This window comes from Pongo pygmaeus, chromosome 23, assembly GCF_028885625.2.
Source record: "Pongo pygmaeus isolate AG05252 chromosome 23, NHGRI_mPonPyg2-v2.0_pri, whole genome shotgun sequence".
NCBI classification, from domain to species: domain Eukaryota; kingdom Metazoa; phylum Chordata; class Mammalia; order Primates; family Hominidae; genus Pongo; species Pongo pygmaeus.
Genome location: NC_085931.1, coordinates 48,789,786 through 48,806,339, shown reverse-complemented (window position 1 = coordinate 48,806,339; position 16,554 = coordinate 48,789,786). Strand labels below are relative to the sequence as shown.

Genomic DNA, 16,554 nt, shown 5'->3' with positions numbered 1-16,554 from the left:
TCACAGCCAATTTTCACACTGTTGTTTCACATTCTCACAGCCCTCAGCAAAGGCCACGTCCCAGCCCAGCTCTGGGACTTTGGTTCAGGGCTCAGAGCCTCTGGTCTCAGCTGATCGAAAACCTCCTTTGACCCTGTGGCAGTAGGTGGACCTTGGCTCTTCTCGTCCTTACCCAGAGCTCAGGGCAGTGCCCCGTGCAGTCGCCCCACTTCCACGAAGGCCTCCACGCAGCAGTCAATGTCTTCCTCGCTGTGCACTGCTGAGATCTGTACCCGGATCCGGGCCTTGCCCTTGGGGACCACGGGGTAGCTGAACCCGATGACAAAGATGCCTGGGAGGGTAGAAAGCAAGGGCGTGCCAGAACCAACAGGCTTGGGGGCAGAACACAGAGGGCAAGGGAACTGCCCCAGGTCTCAGATTCGGGACTGCCTCATGGCTTGGGGTTTTCAAGCTTAGACAGACAGCTGGCCTAAGAGGCCGCAGCATGGCTGGGTGCGGGGGTGGGTCACAGTCTAGGGGTTTCCCTTTCTCTTGTCTCAGGACCCACCACCAGTTCCCTTGTCTCAGCACCCTTACCTCTTTTCAGCATGTCATCCGCCATGCGAGAGGCCAGCCGGGCATCACCCAGCATCACAGGGCAGATGGGGTGACTGGCTCCCGAGATAGTGAAGCCAGCAGCTTCCATCTTACTACGGAACCTGTGGGCACAAGGTGTCACAGGTAGCTAAGGGGCCGTGGAGCATTCACACCCGCTCCTTGCAGGGACCAGGCCCGAGGTCTATGCCCATGTCTGCAAGAAGGATCAACAAAGACAGTTACAAGCTCTAAGAGGCAGATGGGAGCCAGGCAGGGGGCAGGGAGAACAAAAAGGGAGGCGGAAAGACAGGATGGACAAGAAGGAGACACAGAAGCTAGAGGGGAGAGGCAGGGACAGAGAGGAGGGAGGGGAACAGGCAGAAGCAGACCCAGTGGGCACAGAGCTGTCTATGGGCCTGGGCAGACACATGAGGCTGGCTCTCACCACGTCCCTCCGCCCCCGAGCCTGCCCTGCTGGGAGCCGCACCTCTGGGTCTTGGCAGCCATAGACTGGACAATGGTGTTACTCTCCATGAGCAGATCTAGGGCCTTGGAGGCGCAGCCAACAACAGCAGGTGGCAGACTGTTGGAGAAGAGGTAGGGCCGGGCGCGCTGCCGCAGCAGGGACACCAGGGGCCCAGGCCCTGTCGTGTAGCCCCCTGAGAAGAAGGGAAGAGGTGGGGGGAGGGGTTGGTCAGGGGCCAGAACCTACCCCAACCCCCTCCTGAAAGTACAGTCCATACTGCCCTCCCCACTTCCCTGAGCCCCTTCAGGGCCCCTCAAAAGGACAAGGGAACCCCAGGGACACAACCTTGCAGGTACCTGATGCTCCACCCAGGGCCTTCCCCAGGGTGGAGTTGATGATGGTGACCTGGTCCATCACACCCAGCAGCTCGTCTGTGCCCCTGCAAAGGAAGCCGCCGCTGCTGTCACTGGCCTCCTGAGAGCCCAGGGATTATGGATCATGCTGGGGACTGGCCTCCTCGTTTCCCAGCCACCCTCAGAAGCCCCACCCCAGGCCTCAGGTGCCACATGGTCCCACCGTCCTGTGGGCCCCAGGAAGCCAGTGGCATGGCATTCATCCACAAAGACCAGGGCGCCATATCTAGAGGCGAGGCGGCAGATCTCCTGCAGGGGTGCGATGTCGCCATCCATGGAAAAGGCCCCATCAGTGGCCACTAGGCGCAGCCGATGCTTCTGCAGGAAAGACATGAGCAGATGGTGGGTGGTGTCAAGTTGGGCCAAACCACCCGTCTCTTATGCTGCTTGGAGCTCTGAGAGCTCATCCTGCCCAGTGCCCAGCACAGAGGTGGGCACACAGGTACCACCATCTTGGGGGCTGGAACATCCTCTCCCTCATCTGTGCTTCTCAGCGTCACCCATTTCCACGCTGAGCCCTGGACAGTGAGAATGGGCTCATGTCTGTCTCTCCTGTGTAAGGTCCCAGAGGGCAGGCCAGGCTGGGACCAGGTCTCACCAACATGTACATTCTATCCTTACGCCTAGCAAGGGCCTGCCACACAGAAGGTGCTTGCTAATACTCAAGGCAGGCTGGGTGCAGTGGCTCACACCTGTAATCCCAGCACTTTGGGAGCTTCGGGGTTGGAGACCAGCCTGGGCAACATAGTGAGACCCTGTTTCTACTAAAAATTTAAAAAACTGGCTAGGTATGGTGGCTCATGCCTGTAACTTTGGGAGCCCAGGAGTTCAAGACTAGCCTGAGCATTATAGTGAGACCCTGTCTCAAAAACAAACAAACAGGCTGGGCGCGGTGGCTCACGCCTGTAATCCCAACACTTTGGGAGGCTGAGGCAGGCAGATCACCTGAGGTCAGGAGTTTGAAACCAGCCTGGCCAACATGGTTAAACCCCATCTCTACTAAAAATACAAAATTAGCTGAGCACGGTGGTGCGTGCCTGTAATCCCAGCTACTTCCAGAGGCTGAGGCAGGAGAATCAATTGAACCCGGGAGGCAGAGGTTGCAGTGAGCTGAGATCGCACCATTGCACTTCAGCCTGGGCAAAAAGAGTGAAATTCCATCTAAAAAACAAACAAACAAATAAAAAACTGGGTGTGGTGGGCACCGGTAGTCCCAGCTACTCAGGAGACTGAGGTGGGAGGATCGCTCGAGTCCAGAAGATTAAGGCTGCAGTGAGCTATGACTGCACCCTTGCAATATAGCCTGGGCAACAGAGTGAGACCCTGTCTCAAACACACACACACACACACACACACACACGGAAAAACCTCAAGGCACCATGGAATAATGCTCTGGTGCCAGGCACAGTGGCTCACGTCTATAATCCCAGCACTTTGGGAGGCCGAGGCGGGTGAATCAACTGAGGTCAGGAGTTTGAGACCAGCCTGGACAACATGATGAAACCCTGTCTTTACTAAAAATACAAAAATTAGCCAGGTGGGGTGGCGGATGCCTGTAATCCCAGCTACTTGGGAGGCTGAGGCAGGAGAATCACTTGAACCCAGGAGGTGGAGGTCGCAGTGAGCCGAGATCGCACCACTATACTCCAGCCTTGGCAACAGAGTGAAACTCTGTCTCAGGAAAAAAAAAAAAAAAAAAAAAAAAGAAACAATAATGCTTTGGGTGTGAGGGATTTGGGTTCAAATCTTGGACAAATCTCTGCTGTTTCAAACTGTCAGGCTATCTGTCTGTGAGTGAGGAGTTGGCCTCTCTAAGCCTCACTTCCTTCCCCAGGTGGAGGCTGAGGGTGGACCCAGGTGTCGCCCCACCTGGGCCTCCTGCAGCTTGGCTTCTAGGTCAGCCATGTCCAGGTGGCGATAGCGGTACTTGTGGGCCTTGCACAGCCGGATGCCGTCGATGATGGAGGCATGGTTCAGCTCGTCTGACAGGACTGCGTCCTCCGGGGTCAGCAGGGCCTGGAGGGAGGCAGTGAGCGTAGAGCCATCATTTAACCACCCTGGGCTTCTCCCTTGACCGGGACTCCCGCAAATCAAAAAACTGTACTGCCAGCCAGGGCGTTCCTCTGGGTAGAGAGGCAAGGCGTCCTGTGCTTCTATCTGGGGCCCCCGTGCCTCAGTGCCGGGCTGGACCAGCGCCCTGCTCTAGTAAGAGGAGGTGAGAATATATTCGGTGAGTACCAGGCCCCCGCCTCCCCAGCCTTCCAGCTGATGTAGCTTATCCCCCAAAGGCTCTGGAACTCAGGCTCCTTGCAAGCCCCAGGATTCCTCCTGGAGCATCTACCTGGCCCAACCTTGACCTCCAGAAGAAGTGGGCTCTGGAGCCTCTAGGCATGGCACTGAATCCTGCTAGGTTCTCCCGACTGCCCACCCCCAAGCCTTCCTCAGCCTAACAGGCCCCACCAACCCTCACCCGCAGGACAGCTTCCACACACCTCAAAGAGGCCGGCGTTGGCGTCAAAACAGCTGGGATAGAGGATGGCATCCTCCCGCTGGTGGAAGCGGGCTATTTTTGCTTCTAGATTCTTGTGAATGCTCTGAAGAAAATAAGTGAGACACGTGTTGATGCCTGTGGGGTCATGTGGGACAAGTTCGAGGGGACAGAGGCTTGGAGGACCACAGAGACCCAACCCAGAAAGCCTGCAACCTCAGTCTCCTTACTTTCTGCCACACATGGGCTATCCCAGAGCTGCCAGGAATCTGACAGACAGTTCCCATTGAGGAACTGGGGACCTGTTAGGTTCCCTCCCTGGGCAGACTTTGGTTTTACAGTGGCAGTCTAACGGTGGAATTACGGGCACTCGTGGAGAAGGAAGATGTGTCTTCCTAACACCATACTGAGTGTCTTTTTTGGTTGCCTAATGGTGAAGAAAAAGATCACAGAGGTAATTCTGGGTTCACCTGGGCCTCTAATTTGTAGATTTGAAAACTGTTGGGTCTGGGTGAGGGCTTTGCTGGGAAGTGACTGGATGCGAGTCAGGAGTTCTGCCTCTGACATTCATTTCACACTCACCTTTCTGAGAGGGCAGTTAATGATAATCACAAGTAGTCAGGAGCACAGACTCTCTTTTTTGGCAAATGAGACAGGGATTCTCTGTCACTCAGGCTGGAGTGCAGTAGTGAGATCGTAGCTTACTGTAGCCTTGAACTCCTGGGCTCAAGTGATCCTCCCAACTCAGCCTCCCCTCCCTAGTAGCTGGGACTACAGGTGTGCACCACCACACCCAGCTAATTAAAAACATTTTTTTTTTGTAGAGAGAGGGTCTTGCTATGTTGCCCAGGCTGGTCTCAAACTCCAGGCATCAAGTGATCCTTCTGCTTTGGGCTCCAAAAGTATTGGGATTACAGGTGTGAACCACCATGCCCAGCCAGCATGGACTCTTGAGCCAGGGTTCAAATCCCACAATAGGCTGTGTGCCTCTGGGCAAGTCACTTAACCTCTCTGGACCTCAGTGTCCTCATCTCAATAGCAGGAATAAGAATAGCAGCTATCACTTAGGATTAATGAGTTAATACTTGTAATGTTCTTTATTTTTTTTTTTTTGAGACAGAGTTTCACTCTGTCACCCAGGCTGGAGTGTGGTCGCACCATGGTGACTCACTGCAACCCCTGCCTCCTGGGTTCAAGTCAGCACGGCCAGCTAATTTTTGTATTTTTAGCAGAGACAGGGTTTCATCATGTTGGCCAGGCTGGTCTTGAACTCCTGACCTCAAGTAGTCTACCCACCTTGGCCTCCCAAAGTGCCTGGATTACAGGCATGAGCCACCACGCCTGGCCAATAGTTGTAATTTTCTTAAAAGAATTCCTGGCACATAATAAGTACTATTTAAGTTTCATACTTATATAAATTTATTTAGTAACATTTGGAAAATAAATAATAGCCAACATTCATTGAGCACTATTATGTGCCAGGCTGTTTTTTTTTTTTTTTGAGACAGAGTCTCACTCTGTTGCTCAGGCTGGAGTGCAGTGGCATGATCTCAGCTCACTGCAACCTCCACCTCCTAGGTTCAAGCGATTCTCCTGCCTCAGCCTCCCAAGTGGCTGCGATTACAGGCACCCACCATCATGCCAGCTAATTTTTGTATTTTTGTAGAGAAAGGGTTTTGCCATGTTGGCCAGGCTGGTCTTGAACTCCTGACCTCAGGTGATCCACCTGCATCAGCCTCCCAAAGTGCTGGGATTACAGGTATGAGCCATTGCGCCCAGCCTATTCTAAGCATTACATGTATTAAGTCTTTAATTTGTAATGATCCTATTAAGTGCTATTATCTTCATTTTCCCTATGAAGTAATTGAGACAGAGAAAGGTTAAGATACTTGCCCACAGGAACAGGGCCATTAAAGGGCAGCACTGGCAACTGTGCTCCGTCAGAACAGCCCCAGAGCCCTCAGTCTCAGTTCCTGCCACCTACTCCTCTTTTCTTATAGAAGGTCAGGTGTGAGGGACTCTGTTTTGCAGGTGGGAAAATGAGTGCTCAAAAAGGCAGTTTCCACTTTGGAAGGCCAAGGTGGAGGAGATCACTTGAGGCCAGGAGTTCAAGACCAGACTGGCCAACATGATGAAACCCCGTCTCTACTAAAAATACAAAAATTAGGCCGGGTGCAGTAGCTCACGCCTGTAATCCCAGCACTTTGGGAGGCCAAGGTGGGTGGATCACGAGGTCAGGAGATCGAGACCATCCTGGCTAACACAGTGAAACCCCGTCTCTACTAAAAATACAAAAAATTAGCCGGGCATGGTGGTAGGCCTGTAGTCCCAGCTACTTGGGAGGTTGAGGCAGGAGAATGGCATGAACCCGGGAGGCGGAGCTTGCAGTAGCCAAGATCACGCCACTGCACTCCAGCCTCAGCGACAGAGTGAGGATCCATCTCAAAAAAAAAAAAAAAAAAAAAAAAAAAAAAAAAAAAAAAAAATTAGCTGGGTGTGGTAGCACGCCTGTAATCGCAGCTACTCAGGAGGCTGAGGCATGGAGAATCACTTGAGTCTGGTAGGCAAAGTTTACAGCGAGCCAAGATTGTGCCACTGCACTCCAGCCTGGGTGACAGAGCAAGACTCTGTCTCAAAAAGAAAAAATATATATATAAAGTTCCTTGGCCAAAGCTTTTCAGCAAAACAGATGCCTGCACTCAGCCTTTCTGCTGCACAGCTCTGGGGCCAACACTAGGCCCAGGGCTGTGGCTGAGCTGAGCTGGCTAAACCAGCCTTGCTGACTGTGGGAAGCAGGCAGCTGGGGTTAGTCCCCACAACCCCCCACCACTCACTGTGTACCTGGGTTCCACAGATAAAGCGGACAGAGCTGAGGCCAGCTCCAAACTCCTCCAGAGCCTGCAGACCTGCCTGGATCACCTCAGGGTGGCTGCTCAGGCCCAGGTAGTTGTTGGCACAGAAGTTAAGGATTCCTGAGGTGAAGGAGAGGAGATGGATACAGCAGCTCAGGTGGGGCAAGGGCAGGCCTGGAAAGATGACAGTGCCAGGCCCTGGGGAAATGGTCCAGAAAGGAAACAGACCTGGATTCACCGTTGAGGAGGCACCAAATTCAACAGCTACAGAGGGAGGGTCAGTGCTACACATCTTGAAGAGCAAGAAGTTTAAACTTTTTTTTTTTTGAGACAGGGTCTAGCTCTGTCGCCCAGGTTGGAGTACAGTGGTGCAATCATGGTTCACTGCAGCCCCAACCTCCCAGGCTCAAGCAATCCTCCCACTTAACCTCCTGAGCAGCTGGGACTACAGGTGCGTGCCACCATGCCCGATTAAATTTTTTTATTTTTTGTAGAGATGGGGTCTCATTATGTTGCCCATGCTGGTCTCGAACTCCTAGCCTCACGCAATCCTCCTGCCTTGGCCTCCCAAAGTGCTAAGATTTCAGGCACAAGCCACTGTGCCCAGGCTAAACTCTGGCTTTGAATCACATTCTACCCAAGGAGGAACTCAGCCCTTCCTCACAGGCTTCTCCTGTGCCTGAAGACCACCACTGACTCCTTATCTGACCCCTTGGTTTCCTTGAGAGTTAAAGAAGAGGGCTGGGTCAGATGCTTGCTGCAGTCCTGGAACTCCACAGTTTGCTTTGCTACCAGAATCACACCCCCAAAGGTAGGTGCCTGAGATACCAGTCCCTGAATTCTAAAGCCCAGAGTGAACACAGCTGACCTTAGGAGCAAACAGGCCAGAGGGGAAAGTTCACACAGCCTGGGAAAGGCAAAAACAGGATGAGAACTTGGGTCTCCTAATTTCCCATCTTTTGACCCGCTCTAAGCTTCCCCTGAGGGAGAGAAGGGATTACCTGGGACCTCTATTTTACAAATGAGTGCAACAGCACCAAGGGTTCTATGCCTAATTTCCTGAGCAGAAGGCAGCTTTGGGAGCCTGTTGATGATCACCACTCACCTGAGGCCTGACACGAATAAGTCAGGTGTAACCACTGGTTAGAGTGAAATGAGGGAGGGCTGGGAGTGGTGGCTCACGCCTGTAATCTCAACACTTTGGGAGGCTGAGGCGGGCGGATCACTTGAGGTCAGGAGTTCGAGACCAGCCTGGCCAACATGGTGAAACCCAGTCTCTACTAAAAATACAAAAATTAGCCGGGTGTGCTGGCACGTGCCTGTAATCCCAGCTACTTGGGAGGCTGAGGCATGAAAATCGCTTGAACCCGGGAGGCAGAGGTTGCAGTGAACCGAGATCTCGCCACCGCACTCCAGCCTGGGCGACAAAGCAAGACGAGACTCCGTCTCAGAAAAAAAAAGGAAAGAAAGAAATGAGGGAGACCTGGCAGGGCCAACTCATCATGTGATTTCTGCGGCAGCCCTGGGACCCCCTGCTTGCTATGAGTTTACCCAGCAAGCTGTCCTCTCTGGCCAGTTAGGCAATGTTCCAGCTCCAATATTCCAGCGCTGCCCGCAGCTAGCTGGGGGCTTTTGGGCAAGCCATTTCACATCTGTGGATTTCAGCTTCTTCGTTTGTAAAATGGAATTAGTCATTCCTGCGTCTAGAAGTTAGCAGGAGTTCACGTGCAGCAACAATTGGTAGAGACCTTCACAAAGCAGCCGCTCAAGAAATGCGGGTTTTCTTGCTGGGCAAATCGCCTCCCTCCGTCAAAAGGGTTTAACCAGGCGAGAGTCAATATTAGGAAGCCATAAAGTCGCCCTGAGAGATGCGAAGGGGAACAGTAGCTAAGAGTGTAGGAGCCGCCCACCCCCGCCTCCAGAACCTCCATTCCAGCGCAAGCTCGGGAAAGGTCTTGGAACGACTCCCGGGACGGACAGTTACCTCCGGCGACGCCGTCCACGCAGATGTGCGGCCCCTGACGGGACGTGATGACCCGCTCACTCTTCCAAGTGCCAGCTCCGCGGATGCCTTCCAGCTCCCCCTCCAGAATGCCACGCAGCTGGGCCAGCGCTGACTGTGCGCGGCGGCCGCGGGACACCCAGAAGACTGCGGCGCGCCAGGCGTTTCCAGCCCACATCGCTCCTACCTCGCCCGAGCGCGCCTGCCTGCCTGGGAGCCGTGCGCATCTCGGACGCAGCCTGGTCACGTGGCCGGGGGCCGGACTCCGGCAGCCAATCGGAGCGAGGGGGGCTCGCTTAAAGAGGCGGGGAGGCGGGCCTAGGATGGGTGGGCGGGGCCTGGCGGGATCCGCCGGGGACCGAGCGGCTTGACTTGTAAGTTGAGACTGCAGAGGTCCGGGTGGCAGAGGGGAGGGAAGGGGGCGGAGGAAGTCGCGTCAGGGCCCAGCCCACCAGACTCCCCACCGCATTCCCACGTACTCACCTCTACCCTCTGGACCCCAAAAGCACAAGCCTAGAAGCCGGCTAAAGCACGTTCTGCAGCCTCGGGACTAAGGATTCCTGGCTTCTGTCCAGCTCCTGAACCCTCCCCCCCATTCTCAGGTGCAAACGCCCCAGATGTCCCCACTGCCCGCCCGCCTAACCGCTCCGCATTCATCCTCCAGTCTTCAAAGTGAGGAAAAATACACCGCTCAGTTTCTCCCTTTTCCAATTTATTTTAAAGTTTTAAAATTACAAAGACAGCAAAATTTTCCCGGCACAAGTAACACTTGTTTAAAAAAGGTGGTGGGGGGGACGCGCAAGTGCGCGATTTTTCTATTTTATTAAAAATAAGAGAAAGACAACTGTACAGGTTTTTTCTCCCAGCTCCCGGGTGTGAAACTAAGTACTAGCCCTAGATATGTATATATACACAAACACACACATGCACACAGATCTAGCTCTGTAAAACTACTTAGCAAATCCCAAATCGACTGCAGTAAGTCTTACTATCCACTGCCCGCCCACTCCCCCTCCCCCTCCCCCAGCTACAACTACTTATAATAAAGGACTCAAAATAAAAAGAGATCGGGAGGTTTTAAGTGGCCGCAGCCCCACCAAACCAAGCAAAGACACCTCTTGTACAGGAGGAACAAAAATCCAGAGGAAAAGAAAAGTCTTCCTAGGACACAATCCATCGATTGTGTGGAAAAACCCAAGTTTCAACAGGGCACACTGAGGCACTTGGCTGACTCCCCACCCTTCCCCTAAAGTTTTCACTCCGGTTTAACAAGAGAATTTGCTGAAGCCACAAAGATCCCCCAATGGCTACATCCTAGCTGACTGGGAGAAGCTACGGCTTCTCCCATCCAGCTGTCACTTGGACCCCACTCCCCTTCCCTAAGAAAATAGGGAGGCCGAAAGGGCAAACTAACAAAAATGAGAAGGAAACTGGGGTTGGGCCCCCACTGCTCACCACTGGGAGGTGGAAGTCAGCCCGGTGGCGGTTTTTTTCCACCTCCTTCCTTTGCCGGCTGGCTGCTCCCTACCACCTCTCTCCCTCCTGGCCAAAGGTTCTGAAACTCTCACAACGGGTGCCCAACTCAAAGAAAACTCACTCACCCTAAAGATATTCCTGCTAACCTCACAATTCCTGGGTTCCCTCTCATCTAGCCAGAACAGACTGCCTTGTGTCTTCTCCCCACCCCCATCTACCTTCATGGCAAACAAGCCAACAAAACACACAAGCCCCCCGCCCCCCCGCAAATCCCTAACCCCGTAAGTAGGTTAAAATAGCAAAACAAAATATAAGTACATTCTCATCATTAGATTGGTTGTTGCTGTCCTTGCACAACTGGTTAAGGAAAATGAATTATTCTGTAATTTCTGAAGAATCCAAATCCTGTCTCTTATAAAGTCAGAACAGAAGGGGGCAAAAGGTGGTGGTGAGCATCAAGAGAGAAAAAAGGAGAAAATTATTTACAGAAAATAGGAGACAGGAGGGAGTGTCCGCAAGAAAAGACTTCATTGTCACTTCTTCTTGCCGGCCCTCTTGGCACTGGACTTTGCTTTGGGTTTCACTGGTTTGGCCTTTTTGGGCTTGGATGCCTTGACCGGCTTGGCTTTGACAGTCTTGGGTTTTTTGGCTTTCTTGGGCGTGGCAGCCAGCTTCTTCTTGGCCTTCTTGACTGGGGTGGCTTTGGGTTTCTTGGTTGGGGCTTTAGAGGCAGCCTTCTTGGGCTTGGATGCCTTCTTTGGCGTGGCTACCTTCTTGATTTCCTTCTTGGTCTTCTTGAAGGCCACTGACTTCTTGGGCTCGTCGCTCTTGGCTAGCCGGAAGGACCCCGAGGCCCCCACCCCTTTGGTCTGCTTGAGGACACCGGTGGTGACCAGGCGCTTGATGGACAACTTGATCTGCGAGTCAGCGTTCTCACCCACCTTGTAGTGACTCTTGATATACTTCTGAATGGACTGGCGCGAGGAGCCAGCGCGGTTCTTCTCGGCCTGGATGGCAGCCACGATCATGTCTGAATACTTGGGGTGGTCTGTAGACTTCTTGGAGGCCTTGGCCCGCTTGGGCTTGGCCGCAGGGGCGGACGTGGAATTCTCGGTCATGGTGGCCTGTCTGGTCCGGCTGTTGAAGGCGCCTTCCAAAGGGCCAGCCCTCGTCGGAGGCTGAGCAAAGCCTGCCTCGGGATCTGCTCCTGAGCCCCTGACTACCGGGCCAGTCCGGAGTGCGGCTCCCGGGGATGCAAGCGAGGAGTCGCTGCTTTTCCTCCCCGGCTCGGGTGTCGGGAGAGCTCGCCGAGCCGGCTTTGCGAGGCCCAGCCCCGCCGGTCGTCTGTCGCTTGGTCTCGGCACCGGGCTCTGCCTCTGCCTCTGCCTCCGCCTCCTCTGCCTCCCTTTTCCCAGCTCCGCGTCTGGCGCTTGGGCGGCGCATCCGGGTATTTAGCGGCGGCGGGCGGACCGCGGTGAGGACAGGGCTGCTGGCTGCCTGCTCCCGGCCCGGAATGGCGCTGCGCCGCCGCCATCTGTGTTTCTTCCGCCGAGCAAATCCGACCTTTCCCCCCGGCCCGGGCCTTCCTGCTCCCCGCCGCCGCCCTGGGCCGCTGCCTGGCTCCCTGGGCTTCCCCGCCGGGCGGCCCGCTGGCCCAGCCGCCGCCCCCCGCGCCCGCCACGCGCCCCAAACGGCGCCGAGGACCGCTGGTGTGCCGGCACATTTCCCCTTTGCGGGGGGCTGGCTCTGCGGTGCTAGGGAGCCTCGGTGCGGGAAACCCCTCGTAGCAAAGCTCTCCCCTGAGGCTACCGGGGGCTCTGCTCCCGGCCCGCTGCGGGGTCCCCTAGCCCGGTGGAGCTGCCGGAAAGCGGCCCCAACTAACACACGCGGCCCCGAGCTGGGCGACTCCCAGCCGGGCCGAGCCGGGACAGGGGGGAGGGGTCGCTCCCCCGGGGTCCGGTCACCTCTCGGGGGTCACCCCGCCACCGGTCCCTCCACACCTCTACCCCTCTCTGTCCATGGGGCCCCCAAGGAAACTTTCCCTGGAAGAGTTGGAAGGGTACTTTCAAACTTTGTCCCTTCCCCCTCCTTTGCCGTCTCTCCCCCAGCGCGCCCCCCGACCCCTGCCTTGAGGTTCCCTCCGGAGGCCGAACCCCCAGTGCTGCCCGGACCCTCTGAGAGATGAGGAGGGCCTCCCGGGTGGCCTCTTCTCCTCAAAGACCCCTACATCTCCCATATACCCTAATCGGGAATTCATTTATATGCTTCTCTTAGCCTAGAAGTTTTGGGGTGTCAGAGACAGAACTCGCTGCCCCCCATCCCTGAGGCCCAGCCTGGGGGTTCAGTCCCCCTCCCAAGGCTCCTTGAAGGCAATGTGGGGGCGGGGGAGGGCGGTCCACAATGGAGAAGCTGCCCCAGAGGCTCTAACCAGGGACGGTCCTGGGGGCCCCTGTAATGAGGAGAGGCCCTGAGTGCTTTGGGGACTTGGGAAAGCGGGGCGCTAGGGTAGAGGTCGAGGAGGGGGTTATGTCCCTTGGGTTGTGACCTGTCCTCGGAAAGTGTGGAGTTGTTCAGAGAGCCGTGGCCGCGACCACCGCCATTTTGCTGGGAAGATGCGATGTCTTTGTTAAAATGCACACAGATTTTCCCGTGCTGCTTGGCAGGTGTAGACGAGGTGGACACGGGGCGCCACTGTCTGTAGGGAGTTCTGAAGCTCGAGGGGCTTTAGGGGCCCAGAGGCCAGCAGGAGAGACCTCAGAGACCCTAAGACCCCTTGTCTGCGGCCGACCTCCTACTCACGTGCCGGGTCCGCTTGGCAGCGGCCCTGGGATGAGATTCTGCGACGCTTGCTCCCTGGGCCCCTCTCCCACAACCCCGCTTTTATTCCCTAAGCATAGAGGCCGGTCACTGTTCACTTAAACAATACCCTGGGAGTGGGAGTTTGTTGCTGGTCAAAATGATGAACGCATCCCGGTATGGTCCAAGAGCTGTTTGCAGACACAGTAGGCTACTGGGGAGGGGTAAAGGGGAGGGGTCTGAGGGTTTTGATGTTGGGGACGGGATCGTAGCTGCGTGGGTGTGGGAGGGCTCCTACTGGACCTGGGAGTCTCTGAAGCCAGGGCAAATTAATGGGTTTCCCCCGCACGCCAAGGGATGGATTAATCCAAATGATTAGGGGAGGAAGGGGGAGGGGGAGCCCAAGACTCGGTGTCAGATGCCTTCTCTCCGGGCTTATCTCCGTGGCACAGGCGGGGAAGGGAAGCAATGGGGGGTCAGGTTAGTTCAAAAGGTCAAGGTTTGTCTTTTGATGGTGTCAATTTCCCTTAAGTTTCGTCACTTGAAAACACAACATTCTGGTGGCTTTGTTTTGGTTATTTTCAAAGACAATTCGGGTTCCCATTAAGACCTGGTTGGGTTAATACGCACCCAAATAGCTCCCCCCCCCGTATCCGAGATGTTCCACCCTGAGAGCCCAGAGCCATGTCACCCCATCCCCCGCCCCAGATCCGTGCATGTCTTAAAGACTGGATGAATCCAATGACACGACGATGAATAATTTTATTTGCACAGCGCTTTACAGTTTGCACGGTGCTCCCCACCGGTTTCTGGATCCTTTGCGCCTCCTGCCTGTGATCACTATCCCCATCACCCCTATTTTACCGCGGAGGCCCGGGACTTAGAAGGATGGATTGGGAGCGGGGTACTGTGAGGCTCAGCTCCCTGACACCTGGGCGTTCATTTCATTTTGTATCTCTCCTGTCCCTTCTCCCCGCCCATCACAGCGACCTGTAAATTCCCGGAACTGAAGCCAGAATTGGGGAAAGGGGTTGCCTCGGGTTGCAGGGGCTTCCAGCTAGTGGACACCTCTTCTCCCGCCAGGCGGCGAGGTTCACCGCCCCTTCCCCTGTTCCGGGGAGTTGGAGAGGAAGGAAGGGGGTTCCCTGGGGCTTGGGCGCAGAGGCCGAAGCCAGAGGCGGGCAAGACGAGGAAAGACGGCCTCCAATTGGCTTGGCCTCGCCTCGCCTCGCCTCAGGGACACTGCAGAGCCGGGGGGCTTCTTCACTCCAGCCAGACCCCGCCTGGGCACCCGGGCAGGCGGCTCTTGGGTCCCCACCGGGCGCAGAGCCATCTTCCAGCTGGCGAACTGCGCAACCTCCTCCGCCCCCCTTTAACGCGAGGCTCCTGAAACCCCAGGAACGGCGGAACCGCGGCAACTGCTCCTGGGAAATGTAGTCTCCGGCGCCGCGCCCCCTGCCCGCGACCCTTGGCAGCCGCCGCGCCCCCCGGGCGTGAGGAGGGGGTCGGACAGCTGCTGTGCCGTGGAGCGGGGAGGGTCCAGGCCGTGCCATGGCGCGGGGAGGGTCCCCCGCTGTCGCTATCGGGCCTCAGTTCTTCCACCTGTCGGCTCTACCTGTCTCTGGGGTTAGTGAGAGGGGGAAATGAATTCCTTTACGGAAAAGTATAAATCGCATTAGAATGCCAGGGGTCGTGTCCTTACTAATGGGTGTGTTTGTGTGTGCGTGCGCGCGCGTGTGCCTGAGCCCTTGGCACGTGACACCTCCACGTTACAGACAGGAGGCTCCCACCCCCACCCCTATGTTTAATGACTTGCCCAGGGCTGATAGACTGTCAAGGCAATGCCATGTTCACTGCACCACCTGTGGTCTTGTGGCATTCTGGGCTTTGTAATCTTTTTTTTTTTTTTTTTTTTTTTTTTTTTTTGAGACGAAGTCTTGCTCTGTCGCCCAGGCCAGAGTGCAGTGGCGCGATCTCGGCTCACTGCAACCTCTGCCTCCCGGGTTCAAGCAATTCTCTGCCTCAGCCTCCCGAATAGATAGGATTACAGGTGTCCACAACCACGTCCAACTAATTTTTTGTATTTTTAGTAGAGACGGGGCTTCACCATCTTGGCCGGACTAGTCTTGAACTCCTATCCTCGTGATCCATTTGCCTCAGCCTCCCAAAGTGCTGGGATTACAGGCATGAGCCACCGCTCCCGGCTGGCTTTGGAATCCTAATGCATTCCTTAATATGTGCCAGGCACTGGGATGGGCGCTGTGATATGGCCATAAACCAAAGTGACAAGAGAGCCCTGCCCTTGTGGAGCTGAGGTTCCCTGGAAAAGATAGATACACAATAAAGAAGTAAATTAGGCCAGATGCGGTGGCTCACGCCTGTAATCCCAGCACTTTTGGAGGCCGAAGTGGGTGGATCACCTGAGGTCAGGAATTTGCGACCAACCTGGCCAACATGGTGAAACCCTGTCTCTACTAAAAATACAAAAATTAGCCGGGCGTGGTGGGGGGCCCTGTAATCCTAGCTACTTGGGAGAATGAGGCAGGAGAATCGTTTGAACCAGGGAGGCGGAGGTTGCGATGAGCTGAGACCACGCCATTGCACTCCAGCCTGGGCGACAAGAACAAAACTCCATCTCAAAAAAAAAAAAAAAAGTAAATTATATAGTATGCTGGAAAGTGGCAATTGCAGAGAAACAATTGGAGCAGGGTTGGGGATGGATATAGGCAGTGTCAAATGGTGGTGGTTTGCAATTGTATTTTTTGTTGTTCATTGTTTTTTGAGATGGAGTCTCACTCTGTTGCCCAGGCTGGAGTGCAGTGCCACGGTCTCGGTTCACTGCAACCTCCGCCTCCCGGGTTCAAGCAATTCTCGTGCCTCAGCCTCCTGAGTAGCTGGGATTACAGGTTCCCACCACCACGCCCAGCTAATTTTTGTATTTTTAGTGGAGCGGGGTTTCACCATGTTGGCCAGGCTGGTCTCAAACTCCTGACCTCAAGTGATCCACCCGCCTCAGCCTCCCAAAGTGCTGGGATTACAGGCATGAGCCACCACACCTGGCCCCTTGTTCTACTTTTTGCTCCCTTCTCACTACTGAACTTGACTAGTCTAAAAAAAAAATGGTTCAGATGAATCCCACTACTCAGTATATATCCAAAAGGAAGGAAATCAGCATATTGAAGAGATATTTGCACTCCCATGGTAATTGCAGCAGCATTCACAATAGCCAAAATATGGAGTCAAACCAAGTGCACATCAATGGATAAATGGATGAAGAAAATGTGGTATATAAACAAAGGGAATATTATTCAGCCACCAATAAGAAGGAAATCCTGTCATTTGCAACAACACAGATGAAACTGAAGGTCATCACATTAACTGAAATAAGCCAGGCAGAGAAAGACAAATATTGCATGTTTTCACTCATACGTGAACACTAAAAAAGTGGATCTTTGCCAGCCTGGTCAACGTGGTGAAACCCCATC

At 54.7% G+C, this 16,554-nt stretch overlaps 2 protein-coding genes across 3 annotated transcripts; both read right to left on the bottom strand.

The window, feature by feature from the left end:
• GCAT (glycine C-acetyltransferase) lies at positions 1–9,344 on the bottom strand. Of its 2 annotated transcripts, XM_054469794.2 has the most exons (9): positions 8,780–9,344; positions 6,785–6,915; positions 3,948–4,049; positions 3,325–3,471; positions 1,619–1,773; positions 1,399–1,481; positions 1,064–1,235; positions 577–698; positions 1–331 (listed from the first exon to the last, which is right to left on the bottom strand). In XM_054469794.2, exons 1-9 carry the CDS (start codon positions 8,973–8,975, stop codon positions 180–182), a joined length of 1,260 nt encoding a protein of 419 aa, XP_054325769.1. In that variant the 5' UTR covers positions 8,976–9,344; the 3' UTR covers positions 1–179. The 2 variants fall into 2 exon arrangements, with proteins under 2 accessions (XP_054325769.1, XP_054325770.1); XM_054469795.2 differs by lacking the exon at positions 6,785–6,915 and having other exon boundaries at positions 8,780–8,974.
• Positions 9,345–9,492: 148 nt separating this feature from the next.
• Positions 9,493–11,892, bottom strand: LOC129023220 (histone H1.0). The gene has a single exon (XM_054469793.2). It carries the CDS (start codon positions 11,389–11,391, stop codon positions 10,807–10,809), a length of 585 nt encoding a protein of 194 aa, XP_054325768.1. The 5' UTR covers positions 11,392–11,892; the 3' UTR covers positions 9,493–10,806.
• Positions 11,893–16,554: the final 4,662 nt, after the last annotated feature.